General features: G+C 52.2%; 1 protein-coding gene across 1 annotated transcript in view; it reads left to right on the forward strand.

Annotated features, from left to right (window-relative positions):
- Tln1 (talin 1) overlaps positions 1-18712 on the forward strand; it is a 30596-nt gene extending 11884 nt beyond the window's left edge. The window contains exons 13-57 of the mRNA XM_005078789.4: positions 11-191; positions 327-440; positions 548-656; positions 840-1048; positions 1202-1300; positions 2199-2366; positions 2550-2844; positions 3434-3600; positions 4281-4409; positions 4569-4685; positions 4786-4899; positions 5075-5209; positions 5358-5486; positions 5648-5750; positions 5860-6068; positions 6407-6526; positions 6708-6905; positions 7069-7208; positions 7388-7481; positions 7561-7650; positions 7743-7865; positions 9967-10110; positions 10515-10676; positions 10869-11009; positions 11102-11283; positions 11456-11588; positions 11743-11844; positions 11923-12093; positions 12180-12329; positions 12439-12540; positions 12613-12732; positions 13758-13904; positions 14005-14171; positions 14285-14468; positions 14548-14673; positions 14766-14882; positions 15354-15539; positions 15630-15737; positions 16149-16254; positions 16443-16567; positions 16677-16802; positions 16920-16982; positions 17110-17292; positions 17601-17729; positions 17838-18712. Coding sequence (XP_005078846.1) covers positions 11-191; positions 327-440; positions 548-656; positions 840-1048; positions 1202-1300; positions 2199-2366; positions 2550-2844; positions 3434-3600; positions 4281-4409; positions 4569-4685; positions 4786-4899; positions 5075-5209; positions 5358-5486; positions 5648-5750; positions 5860-6068; positions 6407-6526; positions 6708-6905; positions 7069-7208; positions 7388-7481; positions 7561-7650; positions 7743-7865; positions 9967-10110; positions 10515-10676; positions 10869-11009; positions 11102-11283; positions 11456-11588; positions 11743-11844; positions 11923-12093; positions 12180-12329; positions 12439-12540; positions 12613-12732; positions 13758-13904; positions 14005-14171; positions 14285-14468; positions 14548-14673; positions 14766-14882; positions 15354-15539; positions 15630-15737; positions 16149-16254; positions 16443-16567; positions 16677-16802; positions 16920-16982; positions 17110-17292; positions 17601-17729; positions 17838-17963 — 6343 coding nt within the window. The 3' untranslated portion in view covers positions 17964-18712. The remainder of the gene's footprint in view (positions 1-10; positions 192-326; positions 441-547; positions 657-839; positions 1049-1201; positions 1301-2198; positions 2367-2549; positions 2845-3433; positions 3601-4280; positions 4410-4568; positions 4686-4785; positions 4900-5074; positions 5210-5357; positions 5487-5647; positions 5751-5859; positions 6069-6406; positions 6527-6707; positions 6906-7068; positions 7209-7387; positions 7482-7560; positions 7651-7742; positions 7866-9966; positions 10111-10514; positions 10677-10868; positions 11010-11101; positions 11284-11455; positions 11589-11742; positions 11845-11922; positions 12094-12179; positions 12330-12438; positions 12541-12612; positions 12733-13757; positions 13905-14004; positions 14172-14284; positions 14469-14547; positions 14674-14765; positions 14883-15353; positions 15540-15629; positions 15738-16148; positions 16255-16442; positions 16568-16676; positions 16803-16919; positions 16983-17109; positions 17293-17600; positions 17730-17837) is intronic.
- The last annotated feature ends 5380 nt before the right edge of the window (positions 18713-24092 follow it).

The following is a 24092-nucleotide window of genomic DNA, read 5'->3' on the forward strand; positions in this document are numbered from 1 at the left end:
CTGTCTCCAGGTCGACAGTCCTTCAGCAGCAGTATAACCGAGTGGGCAAAGTCGAGCACGGCTCTGTGGCCCTACCAGCCATCATGCGCTCTGGAGCCTCCGGTCCTGAGAATTTCCAAGTGGGTAGCATGCCACCTGCCCAGCAACAGATTACCAGTGGCCAGATGCACCGCGGACACATGCCGCCTCTGGTAAGAGTGATCCTACCTCTCCCAAGTGTCATGAGTAAGCAGTGTTTTCTACCTCTCCCTAGCCTCTGACGTTATCTTTTCTTTCTTCTAAACGTTCCATTCCAGTCTCTGTTACTCTTTTCCTTTGTCTTGTAGACTTCAGCCCAGCAGGCGCTCACTGGAACCATTAACTCCAGCATGCAGGCTGTGCAGGCTGCCCAGGCCACTCTGGATGACTTTGACACACTGCCTCCCCTTGGCCAGGATGCTGTGAGTATGGGGTCGAGAAGGAGCTAGGGGAATTAAAGCTGAGCTCTAAGGATGAAGAGGGGATAACTAAACCAGAGCGGATCCTGAGGTTTTCTTTCTGCTCCTAGGCCTCCAAAGCTTGGCGTAAGAACAAGATGGACGAGTCAAAGCATGAGATCCACTCCCAGGTCGACGCCATCACAGCTGGAACTGCCTCCGTGGTCAACCTGACAGCAGGTAGGCGGGAAGTCAGCCTGTGTGTGTGAACGGGAGGACAGGGCGAGTGTGCACAAGCATAGCGTGGGAGCGGCCTCTCGTGGGACTGTGCCTTGACTCGCTGTGGACGGTGTGTCTGCACCTCTCCGGAATATGGATGATTAACTGGCCCTGCTCCTCCCCCACCCTCCGCTCTGTCTTCAGGAGACCCTGCAGAGACAGACTATACCGCAGTGGGCTGTGCAGTCACCACCATCTCCTCCAACCTCACGGAGATGTCCCGTGGGGTGAAGTTGTTGGCTGCCCTTCTGGAGGATGAGGGCGGCAATGGCCGGCCCCTTCTGCAGGCAGCGAAGGGCCTTGCAGGGGCAGTGTCAGAACTACTTCGCAGTGCTCAGCCAGCCAGCACTGAGGTTAGGGCCAGGGCGGGGGAGGGTGGACACAGGGCTCCACCCCAAGGAGGAAGCAGTCCACGTTGTGGGTTGGAAATGTGGCCCCGGAGTCTGTGAGCCCGGTGGACATAGGGGAGGGGTCAAGCGGCTTCTGACGGTGTTCATTCTCCACAGCCCCGTCAGAACCTGCTGCAAGCAGCTGGGAACGTGGGCCAGGCCAGTGGGGAGCTGTTGCAGCAAATTGGGGAAAGTGACACCGACCCCCACTTTCAGGTTGGTGACGTAACCCACTCCTAGAACCCCCACTACTAGGAGGAAATCTCTGATCCTAAATCCAGATCTTAGTCCCTGTATCTGTGAATTGGCCCATCCAAACCAGCCTGGTTCTCTGTTTCCAGGGATGAGACTGAGAACTTCCGGTCTCTTGGGATGAGAATTCAGACTCCTAAATATAAACATACCCTACTTTACTTTGGCCCTCATTGATAATGTTCTTAGCCTTGACTTCCCAGCTCTAAGCTATCTCAGACTCCCCTGCCACACTGAGGATGGAGCTGTCCCCTCCCCCACCCCAGGCAAGTTGCCTCAGCTGACTTTTCATCCTGGATTTCCCATGCAGATGTGTGTACCCAGAGGGGCTGGGGCTCGATCTCCCCCCGATTCCCCTACGGTAACGGCCTCTGGCCTGGGCCTTCCCAGCTTGGTCCTCTCTGAGCCGCATACACTCGCTTCCTCACCTCTTCCTCAGCTCCCAGGGGACCAGACAGGGTGGGAGGTGGGGAGGCCTAGCCTGGCAGGTTGGAGAAAAGAGGTCAGATAGGGTAGGACAGGGTCTTTCTTGCTCCTTGCATGCTGAGACTGAGAGGCATGGAGACATGAAGGCCCATCCCTTTGTTGCACCCACCCCTCCCCGTCACTGTCCGAGTGTATCCGCCTCAAGCGTCTCTCCCTTTGGTGTAGATTCTATTTCTGTCGGTGAGGGTTTGTTCTTGGTGAGGGTCTGTCCTTCCGGGTGCTCAGGGTAGGGGCGTGGCATAGGTTCTGAGTGCTTCTGCATAAACTGTCCTCTGATTGGAGTCAGTGGGAATAATGAAGCGGCTTAAGCCTATCCGAAGTGGCTGTGGCTCCTCAGCTCAGTCTCGGACCTTGCTGCTGCTCTTCTTTCTCACAGGATGTTCTAATGCAACTAGCGAAGGCAGTGGCGAGTGCTGCAGCTGCCCTGGTCCTCAAGGCCAAGAGCGTGGCCCAGCGCACAGAGGACTCAGCGCTTCAGACCCAAGTCATTGCTGCGGCCACACAGTGTGCCCTGTCTACCTCCCAGCTGGTGGCCTGCACGAAGGTGAGCCTAGGTTTGCCGTGTCCTGTGCCTGTGGCTAGTACAACCACGCACTCACACAAACCTCTCTTTATCCGACTCTTAAGGCCACGTGAGTTCTCCCAGTGGCTACTGTGAAAACCACAAGCACCTCGTCTCATAGCCGCTTTCCTTTGCCTACGTGTCTAAAACTCAGTTGTCCCGTAGGTGGTAGCACCTACGATCAGCTCACCTGTCTGCCAAGAACAGCTGGTAGAGGCTGGACGGCTGGTGGCCAAAGCTGTGGAGGGCTGTGTGTCCGCCTCCCAAGCAGCTACAGAAGATGCACAGCTGTTGCGAGGGGTGGGAGCCGCAGCCACAGCTGTCACCCAGGCCCTCAATGAACTGCTGCAGCACGTGAAGGCCCATGCCACAGGCGCCGGGCCTGCTGGCCGGTACGACCAGGCCACTGACACCATCCTCACGGTCACTGAAAACATCTTCAGCTCCATGGGTGATGCTGGTAAGGGTGCTCACCCCCAGGGAGACAAAACCCCAGTGTGCTTACCCCAGGCCCGCTGGACATTTCCCTTTGAGACCCAGCCACGCCACCTGAGGATCAGCACAGGGTTCTCCCTAGCCTTCCTAACGGTCGCTCATCGTTGGGTGTGGCGCCTCCACTGCCCATCGGCAAAGCAGCATAAACCTTGTTCTGTCCTCTTTGGAGCACTTGGAGAAGATGCTAGATTGTGCACGTAATAGGCGGCAAATTGCACTGTTAAGAGCTAGCCTAGAAAACAAGGAAGAAGGAGTAGTAGCCTCTTCTTCTTTACCTTCTTACCCCCAAATCATTCAGAGAGACTGTCTCTCTTCTCAAAAGACACTTACTAGAAATACTAGCTGGAAACTGCCCTTCCTCCCATGGGAACTCACTGGGAGATCTGTTCTCCAAGACCTTAACCCAGAAAGCTGAACTCAGAGGAAATACTTGAGAACTTTGCCGGTCTCTTCTCTGTCCCTGAAAGCCCGTGTCTGCGTTGTGCCCGCATCCCCCTCCCTCACCCTCTCTCAGTGTCTCTGGCTTTCTTACTTGATGCTACCCTGTGTTCTAGGGGAGATGGTACGACAGGCCCGCATCCTTGCCCAAGCCACCTCAGACCTGGTCAATGCCATCAAGGCCGATGCCGAGGGGGAGAGTGACCTGGAGAACTCTCGAAAGCTCCTGAGTGCTGCCAAGATCCTTGCCGATGCCACTGCCAAGATGGTGGAGGCTGCCAAGGTACACAAGTTCTCTGTACAGACCCTGAACTGGGCCGTGAGGGAAGTAGACATGTCCACGTGGGGACCTTGTGTAATGGGAAGACCCAGGACAAGCAGAAACTAGAACAGATGAGGAAACCTCCAGTCTGCAGGTGGGCCCCCGACCAGGCTCTCTGCCATTGTGACGCCCAGGGGACTCTCATTACAAGCTCCCACATCCTTTTCTTCATTCATGTTGAAGGTCTGGTGTTCCCACTTCCCTTGTTGCCATCACATCTGCTTGGCATCTGTCCTGGTCCCCTGTGAAGGCAGATCACCTTTTGGTCCCAGGGGTCTCTGCTAGCCATAAGGACTGAGATAGCATTAGATGCTGACACAAAGTGTAAAGACCTTCAGAAGGAAGTGCCAGAATTCCTGTGACCCCCTTCTCCAAAGAAACCTTCCTCTTCTCAAGCCACCCTCAATTAGTGTAGGATTCTGAGTGTTCTGTACAGAACAGCGAGAAAGAGCACTCTGGGACACCCCACCGCCACCCTGTCCTTTCTGAAACAATCCTCAACGCTCAGCAGTTACTACCGAGGTGCAAGCGATTAGCAGTTACCTCAGGAAAACAAATGAGCTTTAAACTGGGTTTAGAGGACTCAGAAAAGAGTGTATTTTGGGTCAAAGTGAGGATGGATGATGACTCTCTCCCCTCAGGGAGCAGCTGCCCACCCTGACAGTGAGGAACAGCAGCAGCGGCTGCGTGAAGCAGCTGAGGGGCTTCGCATGGCCACCAATGCAGCTGCACAGAATGCCATCAAGAAAAAGTTGGTGCAGCGCCTGGAGGTAAGGCTGGGCAGTCCATGCAGGGGGTGGAGTAAATGCACAGATGCAGTAGAAAGAGTGAGGATGGGTGGCAGAGTCAGTATTTCCTTAAGGCATAGTGTAGGCTGGGTAGGCCAGAGCCTGGGAATGCCTGGTCTTCTGATCACTCTGTCCTTCCAGCACGCAGCCAAGCAAGCTGCAGCCTCTGCTACACAGACCATCGCTGCAGCCCAGCATGCAGCCTCTGCTCCCAAGGCCTCTGCCGGCCCCCAGCCCCTGCTGGTGCAGAGCTGTAAGGTAAGTCTCCAAGAGGCACGTGGGAGTTGGAGGGGTGACAGGAAAGGTAGTACTTTCCCTAACTTCAAGAGCATGGAACTCATGACGCTTTGACCTACAGGCTGTGGCAGAGCAGATTCCATTGCTGGTACAGGGCGTCCGAGGAAGCCAAGCTCAACCTGACAGCCCCAGTGCTCAGCTCGCCCTCATTGCTGCCAGCCAGAGCTTCCTGCAGGCAAGACACCCCACTTCTAAGACCAGACCCTCCCCGCCTTTCTAGACCTTAGATATCCCACAGTCTGAATATCTGCTAGTAGCTAAGACCAGACCTTTGCTTACTGAATCCTGCCAGTGTCCATTGGAAGGCTAGAGAGAGGGTATTGCTCTCATTTGCATATCTTCTCCAACAGCCAGGTGGGAAGATGGTGGCAGCTGCAAAAGCCTCCGTGCCAACAATTCAGGACCAGGCTTCAGCAATGCAGCTGAGTCAGTGTGCAAAGAACCTAGGCACTGCCCTGGCAGAGCTCCGTACTGCTGCCCAGAAGGTATGGGAGCTGTTGTGGCTATGGAAGATGAGGCCTTATGTGTGGACTCCTGGGATGGGAGAGAATTGTACAGGATAACTTCTGAGAGGGATGACTGTGATCCGAGGCCCAGGAATATAGCCATACCCCCTGCTGCTCACCACCACAGGCTCAGGAGGCATGTGGACCTTTGGAGATGGATTCTGCACTGAGTGTCGTACAGAATCTAGAGAAAGACCTGCAGGAAGTAAAGGCAGCAGCTCGAGATGGCAAGCTTAAACCCTTACCCGGGGAAACAGTGAGTAGTTTTAATAACATGCCCTCAGCCAAACCCTGAAAGTCTCCCCAGCTATGCCCCAGAATCTTCATTTCATCTTCAGCTGTCCCCTAAGAACCTTCTCAGATACCCTCTCACTCCCTCCTCCTCCTCCTCCTAAACCTTCACCCTGTTATCTGCAGATGGAGAAGTGTGCCCAGGATCTTGGCAACAGCACCAAAGCAGTGAGCTCTGCCATCGCTAAGCTGCTGGGGGAGGTTTCTCAAGGCAATGAGAACTATGCAGGTATGTAGGCACAAGGCCAGGAATGGGATATGATGGGGAAATGGAGAGGGGGCTTATTGGGGAGAGAAGCCGATTGGGGAGCAAACCTGTCTTCTCTGTGTATCCCCAGGTATTGCAGCTCGGGATGTGGCAGGTGGACTTCGGTCACTTGCTCAGGCTGCTCGGGGTGTAGCTGCCCTGACATCAGACCCTGCAGTGCAGGCCATTGTGCTTGACACAGCCAGTGATGTTCTGGACAAAGCCAGCAGTCTCATTGAGGAGGCAAAAAAAGCAGCTGGCCATCCAGGGGACCCAGAGAGCCAGCAAAGGCTTGCTCAGGTCAGGTATTGGGAGGGGCTCACCCCTCCCTTAGATCTCTTCAGAAGGTCCCCCCAATAAGACACACACTCTTCAGTTTCACGTGTCCTCAGATCTGCTCATAAGAGCCTCCCTGAATTCCACCTTCTCTTTTGTCTTCCAAGTGTCTGTTAGACTTAGGCACAAACCTTGCAGAGCAGCGGGTTTGGGGATGTTTGAGGGTTATTGTTTGTTATGACCCTGACCTCAGCTTCTTCCAGTGCTAGGCAGGGCAGCTGGTTATCTCCTGTGTCCAGTGTGGAAGGAGGGCTCTCCCAGATTATCCCCTCGTTGGCAACCCTGTTTCTCTTGCACTCCAGGTGGCGAAAGCTGTGGCCCAGGCCCTGAACCGCTGTGTCAGCTGCCTGCCTGGCCAGAGAGACGTGGACAATGCCCTGCGAGCAGTTGGCGATGCCAGCAAGCGACTCCTGAGTGACTCGGTAGGAGCAGGCATGGCTAGCAGAGGAGAACTTTCTGACTCTGGGCCTTTCCTTTACCCTGCCCTCCCAGAGCTGTCCCTTTTCACTAGTCCTAGGTCCTGTGCCTGTCTTACTGGTCTCCCTTTCCCAAACTCTGTCTCACCTCGCATCCATCTTCCTGACTTTCCCTCTGACCCCGCAGCTTCCTCCCAGCACTGGGACGTTTCAAGAAGCTCAGAGCCGACTGAATGAAGCTGCTGCTGGATTAAATCAGGCAGCCACAGAACTGGTACAGGCCTCCAGAGGAACCCCTCAGGACCTGGCTCGGGCCTCGGGTCGGTTCGGACAGGACTTCAGCACCTTCCTGGAGGCTGGAGTGGAGATGGCAGGACAGGCCCCGGTACGAAGGGGGCTGTGAGGGCACAGTAGGGACTCAGGGCTGCTCAGGGTCTGGGTCTGCTCCTAGTTGCCTCCTCCCTAGGGTCTAACAGAATGTGAGTATTCGGGAAAGAAGATCATTTTAGAAACATATGACAGGTAATGTATGTTCTCACCTTTTTCAGAGCCAGGAGGACCGAGCCCAGGTGGTCTCCAACTTGAAGGGCATATCCATGTCTTCAAGCAAACTTCTTCTGGCTGCGAAGGCCTTATCCACAGACCCTGCTGCTCCCAACCTCAAGAGTCAATTGGCTGCAGCTGCTAGGTAAGCAGGAGCTGCAAAGCCCAGCTCCGGGAACCTGTGGGAAGGCCAGAGAGAAGACATTTCATAAGACACCCCAGGCTTAGCAATAGGAAAGCAAAAGAAAATACGTACAGTCCCATGCATACAGGACACAGGGAAGATCACCTACTCACTTAGTTCCACACCCCTCCCCCAAACAGGGCGGTGACAGACAGCATCAACCAGCTCATCACCATGTGCACCCAGCAAGCACCTGGACAGAAGGAGTGTGACAATGCCCTGCGGGAACTAGAGGTGAGCCTTTAGCATGGTAGCTGGAACTAAGGAGCTAGGGCTGAGGGAAGGTCTCACATTTCATGTCACTGCCCTACAGACAGTACGAGAGCTCCTGGAGAATCCAGTCCAGCCCATCAATGACATGTCTTACTTCGGTTGCTTGGACAGTGTCATGGAGAACTCAAAGGTTAGTGGCCTCGGAGCTCTAGCTCTAGAGAGGCGAGGACAGGAAGGGGGACTTAACTCTGATCCGATCTCCTCACATCTTCTCTTCCCCAGGTCCTAGGTGAGGCCATGACTGGCATCTCCCAAAATGCCAAGAATGGAAATCTGCCCGAGTTTGGAGATGCCATCGCCACAGCCTCCAAGGCCCTCTGTGGCTTCACCGAGGCCGCTGCACAGGTTATTTCCCTCCGAAGGGCCCCGAGAACAGCTCTTGGTTTCCATGTCCTTTCTCCCTTTGCAAGGATATAAATCAAGAAGCTAGTGCTAAATCTGGGTGCAGGGAGATGGGTATCAGAAGTGTTGAACAGCAACAACTCAGGGTGCTATAACTCCTGGTTTTGATCACACTGACCAGCTGTCAGGCTGTTTGGATTTTTAATGGTACTGGGGATTGAACTAGAGCCTCGTGGCATGTTAGGCAGGCTATACTCCCATCTAGGTGAAACACTTTTATTAAAGTAGTTACAGGGAAGGGAGGGCCGGATGTGGTAGTGCTCACCTGTAGTTCTAGCACTAGGCAGAGGCAGATGGATCTCTCTGAGTTTGAAGCCAGCGTGGGCTCCATCATGAGTTCCAGGTCAAACACACACACACACACACACACACACACACACACACACACACACACACACACACACAATGCCTTGAGAATTCTTTCCAGCTACTTTTTTTCCTGGAAATCCTGCCATTTTCCTCCCTCTGCCTTATCTGCCTTTGCCCTGGGTACCCTGCTGTAAGTGGATTTACTTTTTTTTTTTTTTTTATGTGTATGACTATTTTGCCTGCATGCATGTCTACACCATGTGAGAGCCTGGTACCTTTAGGATGAGAAGAAGGTATCAGATCCCCTAGAACAAGTTGTGGTTGTGAATCACCTTGTAGGTGATGTGGGTGCTGGGAATTGAACCCAGGTCTTTTACAAGAACAGGACTCTTATTTGCTCAGCTGTCTCTCAGCCCCAGGCTTACCTTTTAAAAATCTTCCTGGTTTTGTTTCTTCTTTTATTTTGGGGAAAGCATACAAAAGAAAAAGCAAAGCTATCCTGTGTTAATTGAAGTACAAATTAAACATTATGGTGGTCTTTCCATTATAAAAATGGTAAATGTTGCCAGGCATGGTGGTGCACGCCTTTAATCCTAGCACTCGGGAGGCAGATGCAGGTGAATTTCTGTGTGGTGCAGGCCAGCCTGGTCTACAGAGTTAGTTTCAAGATAGCCAGAACTGTTACTCAGAGAAACCCTATCTTGAAAAACCAAAAAAACAAACAAAAAGTACACATTATATTCGCCCAGACTCCAAAGCTTGATAGTACTAACTTAAGAGATCTAGAATTATATCTTTTTTTTTTTGAGACAGGGTTTCTCTGTGGCTTTGGAGGCTGTCCTGGAACTCACTTTGTAGACCAGGCTGGCCTCGAACTCACAGAGATCCGCCTGCCTCTGCCTCCTGAGTGCTGGGATTAAAGGCGTGCGCCACCAGCGCCCGGCTAGAATTTTTTTTTTTTTTTTTCTTTTTGAGCAGGATCATCCTTGGCTGGCCTCAGACTCACTATGTATTCTAGGCTGGCCTCAAACATGCATACACTCCTGCCTCTTTGTGTGTGTGTGCCTTCAGATATTTATACCAGCCTCAAACATGCATACACTCCTGCCTCTTTGTGTGTGTGTGCCTTCAGATATTTATACCAGCCTCAAACATGCATACACTCCTGCCCCTTTGTGTGTGTGTGCCTTCAGATATTTATACCAGCCTCAAACATGCATACACTCCTGCCTCTTTGTGTGTGTGTGCCTTCAGATATTTATACCAGCCTCAAACATGCATACACTCCTGCCCCTTTGTATGTGTGTGCCTTCAGATATTTATACCAGCCTCAAACATGCATACACTCCTGCCTCTTTGTGTGTGTGCCTTCAGATATTTATACCAGCTTCCTAACAGTGTGCTGTACTTCGTACTTCTCATTCTATGACCCAGCACAAACACACGTACTGCTAAATGGAAATGAAGTTCAATAAAACCTTTTTTGTTTTGTTTGAGATGGTATCTTACTACTCCAGGTTGTCTTCAAACTGTCTGTCTTCGTCTCCTGGGATTGGGATTTCAGGCAAGCACTGCCATACCAGCCTGTTTACTTCTCTAATCTTCTAAAACATTTGAGCCCATTTAACAGAACGAAAGTTTGTTTTAAGCGGTAGCTATGGTGTGTTAGTTCTGCTTCTGTCTACAGAGAACTCAGAAACTGCCTTTCCCTCCACCACTGTGCATTTCTCCTCAGGCAGCATATCTGGTTGGTGTCTCTGACCCCAATAGCCAAGCTGGACAGCAAGGACTGGTGGAACCTACACAGTTTGCCCGTGCAAACCAAGCAATCCAGATGGCCTGCCAGAGTTTGGGGGAGCCTGGCTGTACCCAGGCCCAGGTAATGCAAGAGTACAGGTGCCGTGGTCAGACCCCAGGGGGAGAGGAAGCTCATGGGAGGGAGAAGAAGGAGGGAGTCCACCCCCACGGAACCCTTCTCTGACCGTCTTCTGCCCATCTCCACTCAGCACTAAGGTCACAACTCCTCTAGAGACCTCTCCGCTCGTTCTCCCATTTGCCGCATTTTGATTTTCTCTATCAACGTATCTGTTGTCCGTTTCTCTCACCCCCACGTCCAGTTCGTCCTTAAGCACCATTTCCTCCCAGGTCTCCACTCTTTCAGTGACCCTTTTTCCTACCCGACTTCTAAGGCATCGTCTCTCTCCTCCAACTCTAAAATGGCTCCCTTAGGTTTGCATTCTTCCTCCTTGCACTTGTCACAGCTTTCCATCTCTGCCTCCTCAGGTGTTGTCTGCAGCCACGATTGTGGCCAAGCACACTTCTGCACTTTGTAACAGCTGTCGCCTGGCTTCTGCTCGGACCGCCAATCCTACTGCCAAGCGCCAGTTTGTACAATCAGCCAAAGAGGTGGCCAACAGCACAGCCAATCTTGTCAAGACCATCAAGGTTTACAGCGTTTGAATTCTCAAGTTCTCTGGCCCATCCTGTCTTCTCTTCCTGAAGTCTCTTGCTAGATTCCCCTGCCCTTGTCAATCCAGACTTACCAGTTCCAGCTCTCAGTCCTCCGAGCCCTTGAGGGTGGCCTGGGTTTCACTTGTGTGCCTGCCTACTGAGTCCCGAGGCTCTGTTCACTTCCAGGCACTGGATGGGGCCTTCACAGACGAGAACCGTGCCCAGTGCCGAGCAGCTACAGCCCCTCTACTAGAAGCTGTGGATAATCTGAGTGCCTTTGCATCCAACCCTGAATTCTCCAGCATCCCTGCCCAGATCAGCCCTGAGGTGAGTGAGGCGTTGTGACAGAGGCCTGGGAGCCACTTCATCTTTGTGGACACAAGTCACGAGACTTGCCTCCCGGCCTCCTCTTTCCTCAGGGCCGAGCTGCCATGGAGCCTATTGTCATCTCTGCTAAGACAATGTTAGAGAGCGCCGGAGGGCTCATCCAGACAGCTCGGGCACTAGCAGTCAATCCCCGGGATCCCCCACGCTGGTCGGTGCTGGCTGGCCACTCTCGGACTGTCTCAGATTCCATCAAGAAACTTATTACGAGCATGAGGTACTGAGGGTTAGGAAGCGTGTGCGGCTAGGGGACAAACAATGTGCTGATGACGGAGTAGGAATGAGACGGCACACTGTTGGTGGACATTGCTCCAGATCTGGGGAGACAGGGTGAGGTAGATAGCCTTTAAAGAGATGGTCTTTATGTGGAACCTGTGATGTGTCCGCAGAGACAAAGCCCCAGGACAGTTGGAGTGTGAGACAGCCATTGCAGCTCTGAACAGCTGCTTGCGGGACCTAGACCAGGCTTCTCTTGCTGCTGTCAGCCAACAGCTTTCTCCCCGTGAAGGAATCTCTCAGGAGGTGAGGAGAAATGTATTCAGGAATGGAATATGCTGGGTCTGGGTAAGGTGTTGGCCATGCACATCTGCAAACAGCTGGAAGGAAGATTGAGAGTCTGCGCACCCCTGGGCCCTATTATCCTTCCACTCAGGGCTGATGTCTGGTTCCTCCCCAGGCTCTGCACACTCAGATGCTCACTGCAGTGCAGGAAATTTCCCATCTCATCGAGCCACTGGCCACTGCTGCCCGGGCTGAAGCCTCCCAGTTGGGACATAAGGTACCTAGGGGATCATGTGAAGAGTCCCAGGGGACAAGTTAAGAGAGTACCTGACCCTAACCCCAACTTTTGCTTCAGGTGTCCCAGATGGCCCAGTACTTTGAACCACTCACCCTGGCGGCAGTGGGTGCTGCTTCTAAGACACTGAGCCACCCGCAGCAGATGGCGCTTCTGGACCAGACTAAAACATTGGCGGAGTCTGCCTTGCAGTTGCTGTACACTGCCAAAGAGGCTGGTGGTAACCCCAAGGTAATGAGGGCCCCGGGAGGGGTAATTGCTCGTAGGAGCCTGAAAAGCAGGAGCTGCAGGCTTTCCTCGCTCATGTGTCCCCACAGCAAGCGGCACACACCCAGGAAGCCCTGGAGGAAGCTGTGCAGATGATGACAGAGGCTGTGGAGGACCTGACCACAACCCTCAATGAAGCAGCCAGTGCCGCAGGGGTCGTTGGTGGCATGGTGGACTCTATCACCCAGGCCATCAACCAGGTTAGAGCCTTGGGTGCCTGTGGACACAAAGCTATCCTGGCCTAGGGATTCTGGACACAGTAGCAGTGGTCCTGACAGTCTTTCTCTTTACCTCATCCTCCTCCCTCAGCTAGATGAAGGACCTATGGGTGAGCCAGATGGTTCGTTCGTAGATTACCAAACAACCATGGTGAGGACAGCCAAGGCCATTGCTGTCACTGTTCAGGAGATGGTGAGTTGGGACTTGAGAGGGCTGCCCTGGAGAGCTGAGCGTGGCCAGAGCTTCACGTCTCCCTCCCACTAGGTAACCAAGTCCAGCAGCAGCCCTGAAGAGCTGGGCCCTCTCGCCAACCAGCTGACCAGTGACTATGGCCGACTGGCCTCTCAAGCCAAGCCTGCAGCTGTGGCCGCAGAAAATGAAGAGGTAAGCATGAAGGCAGCTCTGCTTCTCTCAGAAAATGAAGAGGTTAGCATGAAGGCAGCTCTGCTTCTCTCAGAAAATGAAGAGGTTAGCATGAAGGCAGCTCTGCTTCTCTCAGAAAATGAAGAGGTTAGCATGAAGGCAGCTCTGCTTCTCAGCAGAGTCAGGTTATGCCCCTTGTTCCTGTGGCAGCTTCCAGGGCTGTCCCACCCACACTCCCTGTCTCTGGATAAAGGGCAGCACACCTTTAGGGCCACTCCATAAGGAGAGAGCAGGGCTGTGTGTAGACATAAAGGATCAAAGCCTGCAGCACAGGGACGGGGCCACTCAGGACCCACAGGCTTCTGGGTTCTGCTTCTCTTGCCTCTGCCAGCCCCTGTGAGGCCTGTGGCATCTTCTCTGCTGGCCTGTGAGTCTCTCCCTCCTTAGTACTTCCTTGTGGCATCCTCAGGAAGCGCTCTCTTGCTAAGCGCTTGGCTTTTCTTTCCAAGAAAGTGAGTAACTGGATCTTAGTAGGCCACACCTAATCCCCAAACCCTCCGTAAACCCAAACAGTCTGGCTCCTAATCCATGGCTCTGATTCAGATGACCAGGCACGAGTGCTTCTCCCCCTCCCATGGTGCTTAACACAGTCCGCACGCGGCACCTTCTCACTGCTTTCCGTGTGTAGGAGGTGACTCCTGCTTAAATATGAAACCCCAAAAGGCTGCTGGGAGCTTTTCTTACAGCTCCATCAGTTGGTGGCACACGTTTCTTTTTTAAAGTTTATTGACTGATTAGTGTACGTGTATGCATGTGACGTGTGTGAGTGCAGGTGTGCACACGACAGTGCACATGTGGGGTTCAGGTTCTCTTGTTCCACGTCAGGCTCCCGCAGGCTCACTCGGGTAATCAGGCTCACACAAGTGTTCTTACCCGTTGAGCCATCCGCTGTTCCAATTCTTTATGCCTCCCCAGTGATTCCTCTAGGCGCAATGGCAGAACCTTGAGCACCCTTGAGTCACAGAAGTCCCCTCTGTTATTCACAGATAGGTGCTCATATCAAGCACCGAGTACAGGAGCTGGGCCATGGCTGTTCTGCTCTGGTTACCAAGGCAGGTGCTCTGCAGTGTAACCCCAGTGATGTCTACACCAAGAAGGAGCTCATAGAGTGTGCCCGGAGAGTTTCGGAGAAGGTGACTCCTGGGGCTGCGTGTCTTTCCCATGTCCGTGTGCCTCCCCAGCCAAGCATGGTGACCTTTCCCTGTCCCTGTCCCTGTGTAACTCTGCCTGCAGGTCTCCCATGTCCTGGCTGCACTCCAGGCTGGGAATCGTGGGACCCAGGCCTGTATCACCGCGGCCAGTGCTGTGTCTGGGATCATTGCTGACCTGGATACCACCATCATGTTTGCCACTGCCGGCACACTCAACCGTGAGGGTGCCGAGACTTTCGCTGACCACAGGTGAGGAGGGACCTGGCCGGAGGGAGGCAGGTTGGTCAGGGCATGAGCCAGGGGAACACAGGGCTGCTGGTTTGGGACTCTGAGGAAAGCTGACCGGACTGGGACCTCCCCAGGGAGGGCATCTTAAAGACAGCAAAGGTTCTCGTGGAGGACACCAAAGTCCTAGTGCAGAACGCAGCGGGCAGCCAGGAGAAGCTGGCACAAGCTGCCCAGTCCTCGGTGGCCACCATTACCCGTCTCGCTGATGTAGTCAAGCTTGGTGCAGCCAGCCTGGGAGCTGACGACCCAGAAACTCAGGTATCTGCCTGACATCCCAGATGTGTAGCCTCACTCCCTTTGCCCTTTTGCTCGCTAAGCCGCCACCTCTCCCGCACAGGTGGTGCTGATCAATGCGGTAAAGGATGTAGCCAAGGCCCTGGGAGACCTCATCAGTGCGACGAAGGCCGCAGCAGGCAAAGTTGGGGATGACCCTGCAGTGTGGCAGCTCAAGAACTCTGCCAAGGTTGGAGGCCCTGAGGACGGTAGCAGGAGGGTACATGTGCTCCTCCTCCTGCCTCTTAAAGTCATCTCCACCCCATTCCACTGCTGCCTCAGGTGATGGTGACCAACGTGACATCATTGCTCAAGACAGTAAAGGCTGTGGAAGATGAGGCCACCAAAGGCACACGGGCCCTCGAGGCAACCACGGAGCACATACGTCAGGAACTGGCGGTGAGCACAGGCCCGGAACACTGGCTGATGAACCGAGTGTGGACCTCCCCTGCATTCCTCAACACTCTGCTTATTGCCACACTCCCCACATGACCTCCTGTCAGGCTCTGCTCCACTGCATCCCAGCCAAAGGCACTTAAGTTCCAAACAGTTCCCAGTCTCATTTCAGTCAGCCGTGGCCACCTGCGGCTCTCTGTTAGCTGTGATGTAGGGTGTCTGCAGGGAGTCACCTACAGTAGCTATTGAAGAAAAGGTTTTTGAGCCCAGCACTCGGGAGGCAGAGGCAGATGGAGCTCTTACTAAGTTTCAGGATGGCCAGGGCTACACACAGAAACCGTATCTCCACCCCCCCTACCCCCCCATCAGAAAGAAAAGAAAAGCTTTTTGAGGGAGTGCATGGCTGTGTGAACTAAATCACGTGACTGTCTTCCAGTCTTAGACACTGTGAAATCTTCCTCTGTTTTCCCACAGGTCTTCTGTTCCCCAGAACCACCAGCCAAGACCTCTACCCCTGAAGATTTCATCCGAATGACCAAGGGTATTACTATGGCGACAGCCAAAGCTGTTGCTGCTGGCAATTCTTGTCGACAGGAAGATGTCATCGCCACAGCCAATCTGAGCCGCCGTGCTATTGCAGACATGCTTCGGGCCTGCAAGGTAGAAGGCGACGCTGGTGGCGGAGTGGTGACTGGGGGGGGGGGCACGGGGTGGCTGGCAGCCAAGGCTAACCTGCTGCTCTGGGGGCAGGAAGCAGCTTTTCACCCAGAAGTGGCACCCGACGTGCGGCTTCGAGCTCTGCACTATGGCCGGGAGTGCGCCAACGGTTACCTGGAGCTGCTGGACCACGTGCTGCTGGTAAGGAGGCTCTGCTCTCGGCCCAGCCTTTTGCAAACAGTTTCCTGAGTGACCCAGCCAGGCCCATCCTACCACCTGTTCCCAAATCCATTCTCATCTCCAAGTCTCCTTCCTCTGGGACTCTGTTGTCCTCGTGGTCTTTGTTTCTCCCATTCACTCTTCTTCCTCTTCTCTTGTCTCCCTTCCTCCCATCTGACCTCCCCTTCTCTACCTTTCCGCCTCCTCATTTCGTCATTCTCCTTGTCAGCCGGTGAGTGACCCCACTCCTGACTGTGTGTGCTTGAGTAGGACAGAGTTTGGGGCTGTGCTGTGAGTGCTCTGGAGACTGGGCCGGGAGCATGGTGTGCCTTGTTTCCCAGGTCAAGGTGGAGCCTAGGATCTGATCTCTGTTGTACACTTCCGTCCCCGCAGACCCTTCAGAAGCCAAACCCAGAGCTGAAGCAGCAATTGACAGGACACTCAAAGCGAGTGGCTGGCTCGGTGACCGAGCTCATCCAGGCGGCTGAGGCCATGAAAGGTACAGGGTAATGAGAGGCAGGAGGAAGAGAGGCTCTTGTTTGTGGTCTCTACTTCCTGGTGGACGGCCCAGAGCTAGCCCCTGCTTCTAGTCCTCATAGGCCAGGGACTGGTGATGCTAATCAAACTCCCTGGTGCGTCTGACCTCCCTACCCTGCCTCGGCATCTTCCTTCTGTCTTCATCCACAGGGACAGAGTGGGTGGACCCAGAGGACCCCACTGTTATTGCTGAGAATGAGCTCCTAGGAGCCGCAGCTGCCATTGAGGCCGCAGCCAAAAAGCTAGAGCAGCTGAAACCCCGGGCCAAACCCAAGGTCAGAGCTGCCCCTCCCCTTCCACCTCACAGGGGCAGGAGGGCTCCACCTTTGTCCCCTTTCTTACAGCGCCCCTGCTCCCTGCCCCTCTGCAACCTTCTCTTTGTAGGAGGCAGATGAGTCCTTGAACTTTGAGGAGCAAATCCTAGAGGCTGCCAAGTCAATCGCAGCAGCCACCAGTGCACTGGTAAAGGCTGCATCAGCGGCCCAGAGGGAGCTGGTGGCTCAAGGAAAGGTCAGTCCTCGTCCCCAGCAGACTGGGGACAAGCGGCAGATCCAGTCACATCCTAGCCGAGTGGCTTCGCAGTGAGCGAGGACAGCATGGGGCTAAGTGGCTCACTTCCTTCTGCAGGTGGGCGCCATTCCAGCCAATGCACTGGATGACGGACAGTGGTCCCAGGGCCTCATTTCTGCCGTGAGTGCATAACAACCGCTACGCCTGCCTTTCTGAGCTGGGGAGACATGAGGCTGGAGTGGAAGAGTGGGGTGGGGTGGGCCAGAGCAAGAAGCATATTTTAATCTTAACTCTTTCTCTCCATTAGGCCCGCATGGTGGCTGCAGCCACCAACAATCTGTGTGAGGCAGCCAATGCAGCTGTTCAGGGCCATGCTAGCCAGGAGAAGCTCATTTCCTCAGCTAAGCAGGTAGCCGCCTCCACAGCCCAGCTCCTGGTAGCTTGCAAGGTCAAAGCCGATCAAGACTCTGAGGCAATGAAACGGCTTCAGGTAAGATGCTCTACCCACCCCACTACCCTTCTGCTGCACTGACTTCTGCTGCCGCTCCCACTCACAATCCAGAGGGCCCAAGGAGTGGCGCCGCTCATAGTGGACGGTTCTTCCCACCTCAGCTAACGTAGGCACCCACAGACACCCACAGGCCAGCCCAGTCCAGACGCTTTCACTCCCTTCTCAGGCTACCTCAGATTGTGTAAAAGTGACCATTAACTCTCACACCCGAGATAAGTTTCTTTGTGGGCATCAAAGGACTCTGAACTAGAGCCTGAGTTCTCAGTGAGCGCTTGCTTCTTGTGCAGGCTGCCGGCAATGCAGTGAAGAGGGCCTCGGACAACTTGGTGAAGGCAGCCCAGAAGGCTGCAGCCTTTGAAGACCAGGAGAATGAGACAGTGGTGGTGAAGGAGAAAATGGTTGGGGGTATTGCCCAGGTGAGCCACCGAGGGACACGGTTGGGGACATGGTCTTGTGTGCACTCTCCCACGCAGCCTCTGCCCTCTTGCACATCTTGTTGAGCTTTCTTGGCCCTTCATCCCCAGATCATCGCAGCACAGGAAGAGATGCTTCGGAAGGAGCGGGAGCTCGAAGAGGCACGGAAAAAGCTTGCACAGATCCGGCAGCAACAGTACAAGTTTTTGCCTTCAGAGCTTCGAGATGAGCACTAGGGAAGCCGCTTCTATTTAATGCAGACCCAGCCCAGAGACTGTGCCTGCCACTACCAAAGCCTTCTGGGCTGTCAGGGCCCAGCCTGCCAACCCCAGCACACCTCCACAGTGCCTGCCAAACCCCGGGGCCTGGCCCTGCCCAGTCCCACTGCGAGCCCTGTCCTCTCCCTGGCTCCAAGTGCCTTCGTACCCTAGGGCCCCTAAGTGCCTGTCCCTTCCCAGAGTATTAACGCTCCAAGAGTATTATTAACGCTACCGTACCTCAGTTTGAACCTGCCAGGGCCTGGGCTGCTCCACCCTGCCAGCCGCTTCCAGACAGTCCCCACGGCCGCGTCAGCTCAACTCATCCGTTTTGATACTATATGCCCTACCCCAGCCACCTGTGGAGCTTGGGGTTATAAACCCCAAAAAGGCCATGCTCCAATAAAGGTGATTCTACCTACCTGCAGCTGCAGCCCGGCTTTGTGAGATGGAAGATCTTCCCCAGGGGCATTGGGGAGGACAGGCGCGAACTCTGTCACCTGACTTGATGGGAGCAGGGGAGGTTGGAGCAGTCTACCCATCAGTCCTCTTTCTCCTACCTGCACCCAGCAGTCACCCTACTCGGGGAAACTGAGCCTGCAAAACCATCCTCTATTCCCATCTCACTGGCCAATCCCTAAGCTTCTAGTCGTCACTGTTCTCTGTGGCTAACAGTACACTTTATTCTCTGTAACCAGTTAAGAGAGTATAAAGAGATTTCAGATTTAGTTCCTGGCCAAATTCTGTTTTTCAAGAGCAACTTTGCTAAAAAGTGAGTAAGAAGGGGCTGGAGAGAGAGTTGTTGAGCACTGGCTGCTCTTGCAGAAGACGCGAGTTCTGTTCCCAGCACCCACGTGGCCGCTCACAACTGCCAGTGGCTGCCCTCCAGGGGGTTCAGTGCTGGCTTCTGACCACCCTGTGCTCCCTCACAAGAACTCACACAGGCACGTACCATTAAGTGAATGAAGACTGGACTATGAAGGCGTTCTTCTGGCCTCTAGGCGACACACGCAAATCCTTTTTTAAAAACTTACGTGTGCTTCTCAGGTGGTGGTGTGATTGGTTTGGGGTGTTCCTGTCAAAAACAGAAAGGAACTTGATCCACCTTTCAGACTATCGTCTCTTAGAGGGGCAGAGCGCCCCCTAGTGGCCAGAGTTGGTTACTTCTTACAGCCGGGACTATCCCTGAAGGCGGCCAGTCCAGGAGGGATGTAGATACATACATACTGCCTTCCACTTCCCTCCCCGCTGCTCAAGCGTGACAGTCCTCGTGTGCTAATGATTGCTTTTATGTTTGACTTTTTTTTAGCCAATCCTGCTGCCCAGTGTATTATTTCAGCTCCCCTCCAAGCAGCTCATTTACCGCTGATCCAGGTAGCACCATAAGCTTCCTCCCCATTACAGTAAGTTTAAAGTGGATGGAAATACTTTGTCCTCTCCAGGGCAACCCATTAGGGTCAGTGCCAGCTTCCTACCCTCACTCCTGTCACCTGTGATTCATTCATTCAATATTTACTAAGCCATGCCTGTCTGTGCTAAGCACTGGAAAATCAAGATGTATTATCGCCCCTCTGACGCACAGGCTGGTAACTCCACCACATACTACAGTGGGCCCTGAACCCCAGATTCAATGTCACCGTCCTGTGACTTGAGAGCCTTGGAGCTCAAGTCTCTTCCACAACCTCCCACACGAGCAGTAATCCCAACTGAGCTCCAGCTCTGAGCCCAGGGCAGCTGCTCACTCCTGCTGCTACTTCCGAATGGTGTCCTCAGGAACTGCAGCCAGTCACGCACATCTCCATGGTGATAGCTTGGGTCTCCCTCTCTGGAGATTCTCCAAGACCCTTTCAGCTACGAAGAGGTCAAAATCAGTTTCACAATGAGGCACTGGGAAAAAAAAATCTTTTTCACAGCATCAACATTACACAGTGCAAAACAAAAAATACTGCTGAGTAAAACTCTCAGCACAGATCAAGACGGTGACCCCAAATTACATTAATCATGTACTCACTGAATTAGCATATAAGACATAAACGCAACTTTATACGAATTTTTTTTGGTCAGGTTCTCACTATGCAACTTGTAGCTTTGACTGGCCTGGAACTCACAGAGATCCTCCTGCCTCTGCCTCCTGTGCACCAGGATAAAGGTGTGTACCACCACCGCCTGCTTATTTAAAAATGTTCTTGAATGTCTTACACATGTTGACACTTCCTGCAGTTCCAGTATGAGGGAGATAGAGGCAGAAGAATCAAGAGTTCAAATAAAAATGTCTCAAATAAATTGTAAGAAATGATTAATTTTACTGTCTCAGGCTTTTGATGTGTGCACTTAACATGTATAAATTGTGTGCATATGTGTGCTCATGCATGCTTGCGCATGTGAGGAGGCCAGAGCTGTCACTCTCCCTCCTGTCTTCTGAGATGGGTTCTGTCACAGGCTGGTGGCTAGCAAGCCCTAGCAATCCTGTCTCTGCCTCCCACAGTGCTGGAGTTAAAGGTGCATTGAAGGCCACACCTACATCTTTATGTGTGTGCTGGACATGAACTTGAACCCTATGCTGGCTCAATAAGTTCTTACCCCCCTAGCCATCACTCCATTCCTATTAGAAAACAAAAGTCTCAGTCTCAGGTCTGGGGAGATACCGCAAGCATGAAGACCTGAATTTGGGATCTCCAGCTCCCACAGACAAGCTGGGTGTGTCTGTTCACATCTGTAACCTAGGGATGGGAGTCAGAGAAAGGCAGGTACCAGGGCCTCAGGGGCCAGCCAGTCTAGCCTAATTTGAAGCTCCATGTTCATTAAGAGATCTTGTCTCCCTAGCACTCTCGAGGCATAGGCAGACAGATCTCTGAGTTTTAGGCCAGCTTGGTCTACAAGAGCTAGTTCCAGGACATCCTCCAAAGCCACAGAGAAACCCTGTCTTGAGAGAGAGAGAGAGAGAGAGAGAGAGAGAGAGAGAGAGAGAGAGAGCCTGTCTCTAAAATAAATAATAAAAACAAAGTAGAGAGCCATAGAAGAAAATGCCTGACATCAACCTCTGCCCTCCACACTTGCAAGCACAGACAAGAAAACACATCCAAATAAACAGGATCAGGCTGTCATGGAAGCCAGGCTGGCCTTGAACTCACCACATAGCCAAGGGTGACCTTGACCTCGTGATCCTCCTATCTCCATCTCTCAAGTGCTGGGATTACAATTGTGTAGCGCCATGCCTCATTTATTTGGTTCTGGAGATTGAATTCAAGGCCTTGTGCATGCTAGTGACGCGAACTACCTAGTGAGTCATACTCTCAGTCCTGAATTGTCGTTTTGGTTTTGGGTTTTAAAGAAGGGTCTCCCTGTGTAGCTCTGGCTGGCCTGCAACTTACTATGTAGACCAAGCTGGCCTTGAATTCATCGGTGCTGAAGATTTATTTTTGTTTTATGTGCATGTGTTCATGAGGTCATGAGTTCAATTCCCAGCAACCACATGGTGGCTCACAACCATCTGTAATGAGATCTGGTGCCCTCTTCTGATGTGTACATGGAGGCAGGGTATTATATTCGTAATACATAAATAAATAAATAAATAAATAAATAAATAAATAAATAAATAAATAAATAAAAGAATAGTAAGTACTCTTAGCAGCTGAGCAATTTCTCTAGTCCCTGAACCTTAATTCTCTTTTTTTGTTGTTTTTGTCTTTCAAGACAGGGTTTCTCTGTATGGCTTTGGAGGTTGTCCTGGAACTCACACTGTAGACCAGGCTGGCCTCGAACTCTCAGAGATCCACCTGCCTCTGCCCCTCTGCCTCTGCCTCTGCCTCTGCCTCTGCATCAAGAGTGCTGGGATTAAAGGTGTGTGCCACCAACACCCAGTTCTGAACTTTAATTCTTAAGCAAAAACCTTTCCTCTCTTCTGTCCTCTCTTCTGTGTGTGTGTGTTATTGTTGTTATCATTGTTTGATACAGGGACTCATGTAGACCAGGCTAGTCTCAAATTCTCTGTGTGGCCAACACTGGCCTTGAACTGCTCATCTTTGTCTGTTCTTCTCAAGTGCTAGTATTATGACCCTGCTAACCGTGCCTAGACAAAAGCCTTTTTCAGTAATGGTCCTGATGAGCTTTGAAGTATACACTAAGCACTTCTGCACACAGACATGTGATGGCTTCTCTGAGGAAAGCAGACCATTTTTAAGGGTGAACCGTTGGGCAAGATTGCATGAGAGAGTGTGTATAATACCACATTTACTTGAAAAGTGACAGACAAGCTCTGGTTCTCAGACTTGGATATCTGGCAGATCTGTTCTCAAAAAGAAAGGTGACTCTGTCCCTTCAGAGAAAAATCTGACAACTTTTGTTACCAAGTAGACCATAAAATTTTCAAGTGAAAATTCTAATTTTGAACAACTTCTCTCTGATACTATGACTTCACAGCTTCCCCAAATTTAAAACACAGGTGTAGACTCTCTGATGAAATAAATCAAGATAGTAAAGAATGTGATATTTTGATATAGGGCATTCATTGAGAGCCATCTGTGTGGCTCAGTGAATCAATGCTTTCAAAATGACCGATGAATGACAAAATTATGTATGAATAAGAAGTTCAAGGTGAGCCGGGCGTTGGTGGCGCATGCCTTTAATCCCAGCACTCGGGAGGCAGAGGCAGGTGGATCTCTGTGAGTTTGAGACCAGCCTGGACCACCAAGCGAGTTCCAAGACAGCCTCCAAAGCCACAGAGAAACCCTGTCTCGAAAAACCAAAAAAAAAAAAAAAAAAAAAGAAGTTCAAGGTGGACGTAGTGGCGCACACCTTTGATCCTGGGCAAAGGAAGGTGAGGGTTTCAGGCCAGCCCAGTCTGCATAGGAAGTTCCAGATTAGTCAGGGCTATCTTCAAGGTTATCTTCAGCAGAGTACATGAGACCCTGTCAACCCCTTCCAGAAAAAATTATTAAATACAATAATTGCCATGCTTCACTAATTTGAGGGAGGCAGATATACTTTGTTATTCAAAATGTTATTTATATTAACATGATGGGGCATAACTGGTGTGTGTGTGTGTGTGTGTGTGTGTGTGTGTGTGTGTGTTTTGTTTGAGACAAGGTCTAACGGTAGTCCAGCTTGGCCTTGAACTGGATATATAGCAGAGGATGACCTATCTTCCCATCCTCCCATCACTACCTGAGTGCTGGGATTACTGTTGTGAGCCACCCTGATCAATTAACTCATGCTGTGTTACTGATGGAACCTAGAGCCTGTGCACGCTAGGCAAACACTGCCAAGAGCATAAGGGGTTCTAACAATAAAAGCATTTGAGAGTTCTGCATTAGACTATTCGTTTCTCTGGATTCACACCATATTAGCTGGTGTACTTGAGTGCCTGGAAGCTTCTATGTCAAAACCACACTGCTGAATGTTTATGAAGCACTACTTCCTGCTGACGAGGCTGGGGACTCAGAGCTGAGAACAATAGGCCTTGCTCTGCAGGACTCACCGGGCAAACGGGCAAGACTTCACTTCGTGGCAGGAGACTAGGCTGGGAATCAAGGCTGACGCTGGAAAACAAACACCTACTAGACGGAAGGGACCAGGAGGGGAGGTGGCCAGGGAAGGACTTCCCAGAAGAGCTGACACTTGATCCGAGCCCTAAAGGCCACTCGCAAGCAGTTTAGGGAAGGGTGGTTCAGAGAGGGAACAGAATGCATAAAATGTGGAGGCTGTTAAGCCCGGTATGAAAGTAAGATGAAGTACTGGGAACGGAAGATGAGGCTCGCAAAGTAGGCGGGGGCCCAAACCAAGAGCAGTTCTACCGTATTAAGAAATGTGAATGGTTTTCATTTTTTTTCTTCGTCTTTTTTTTAATTGAAGGCGCAAAAGGAATAGGGAGGGGGCACTGGAGGATTTTCCTATTCCACTAATTTAAATTTACGTACATACATCTGCAAAAGACAGGGGTAGTTAAACAAATGAAGGAACTAGTGAACCAGAAACAAAGGCCACAATCGACCCAGAAAGCACTAGGAAGTGTTCCAGAAAGCAAGCCCACTTTCAGGAGTGATCTATCGACTTCGCAGCGAGAAGGCTATCCGGGATTCTGTGCATATGAAAAGTGAAAGACAAGAAGGG

This window comes from Mesocricetus auratus, unplaced genomic scaffold (assembly GCF_017639785.1).
Source record: "Mesocricetus auratus isolate SY011 unplaced genomic scaffold, BCM_Maur_2.0 Super-Scaffold_6730, whole genome shotgun sequence".
In the NCBI taxonomy this organism is placed as follows: domain Eukaryota; kingdom Metazoa; phylum Chordata; class Mammalia; order Rodentia; family Cricetidae; genus Mesocricetus; species Mesocricetus auratus.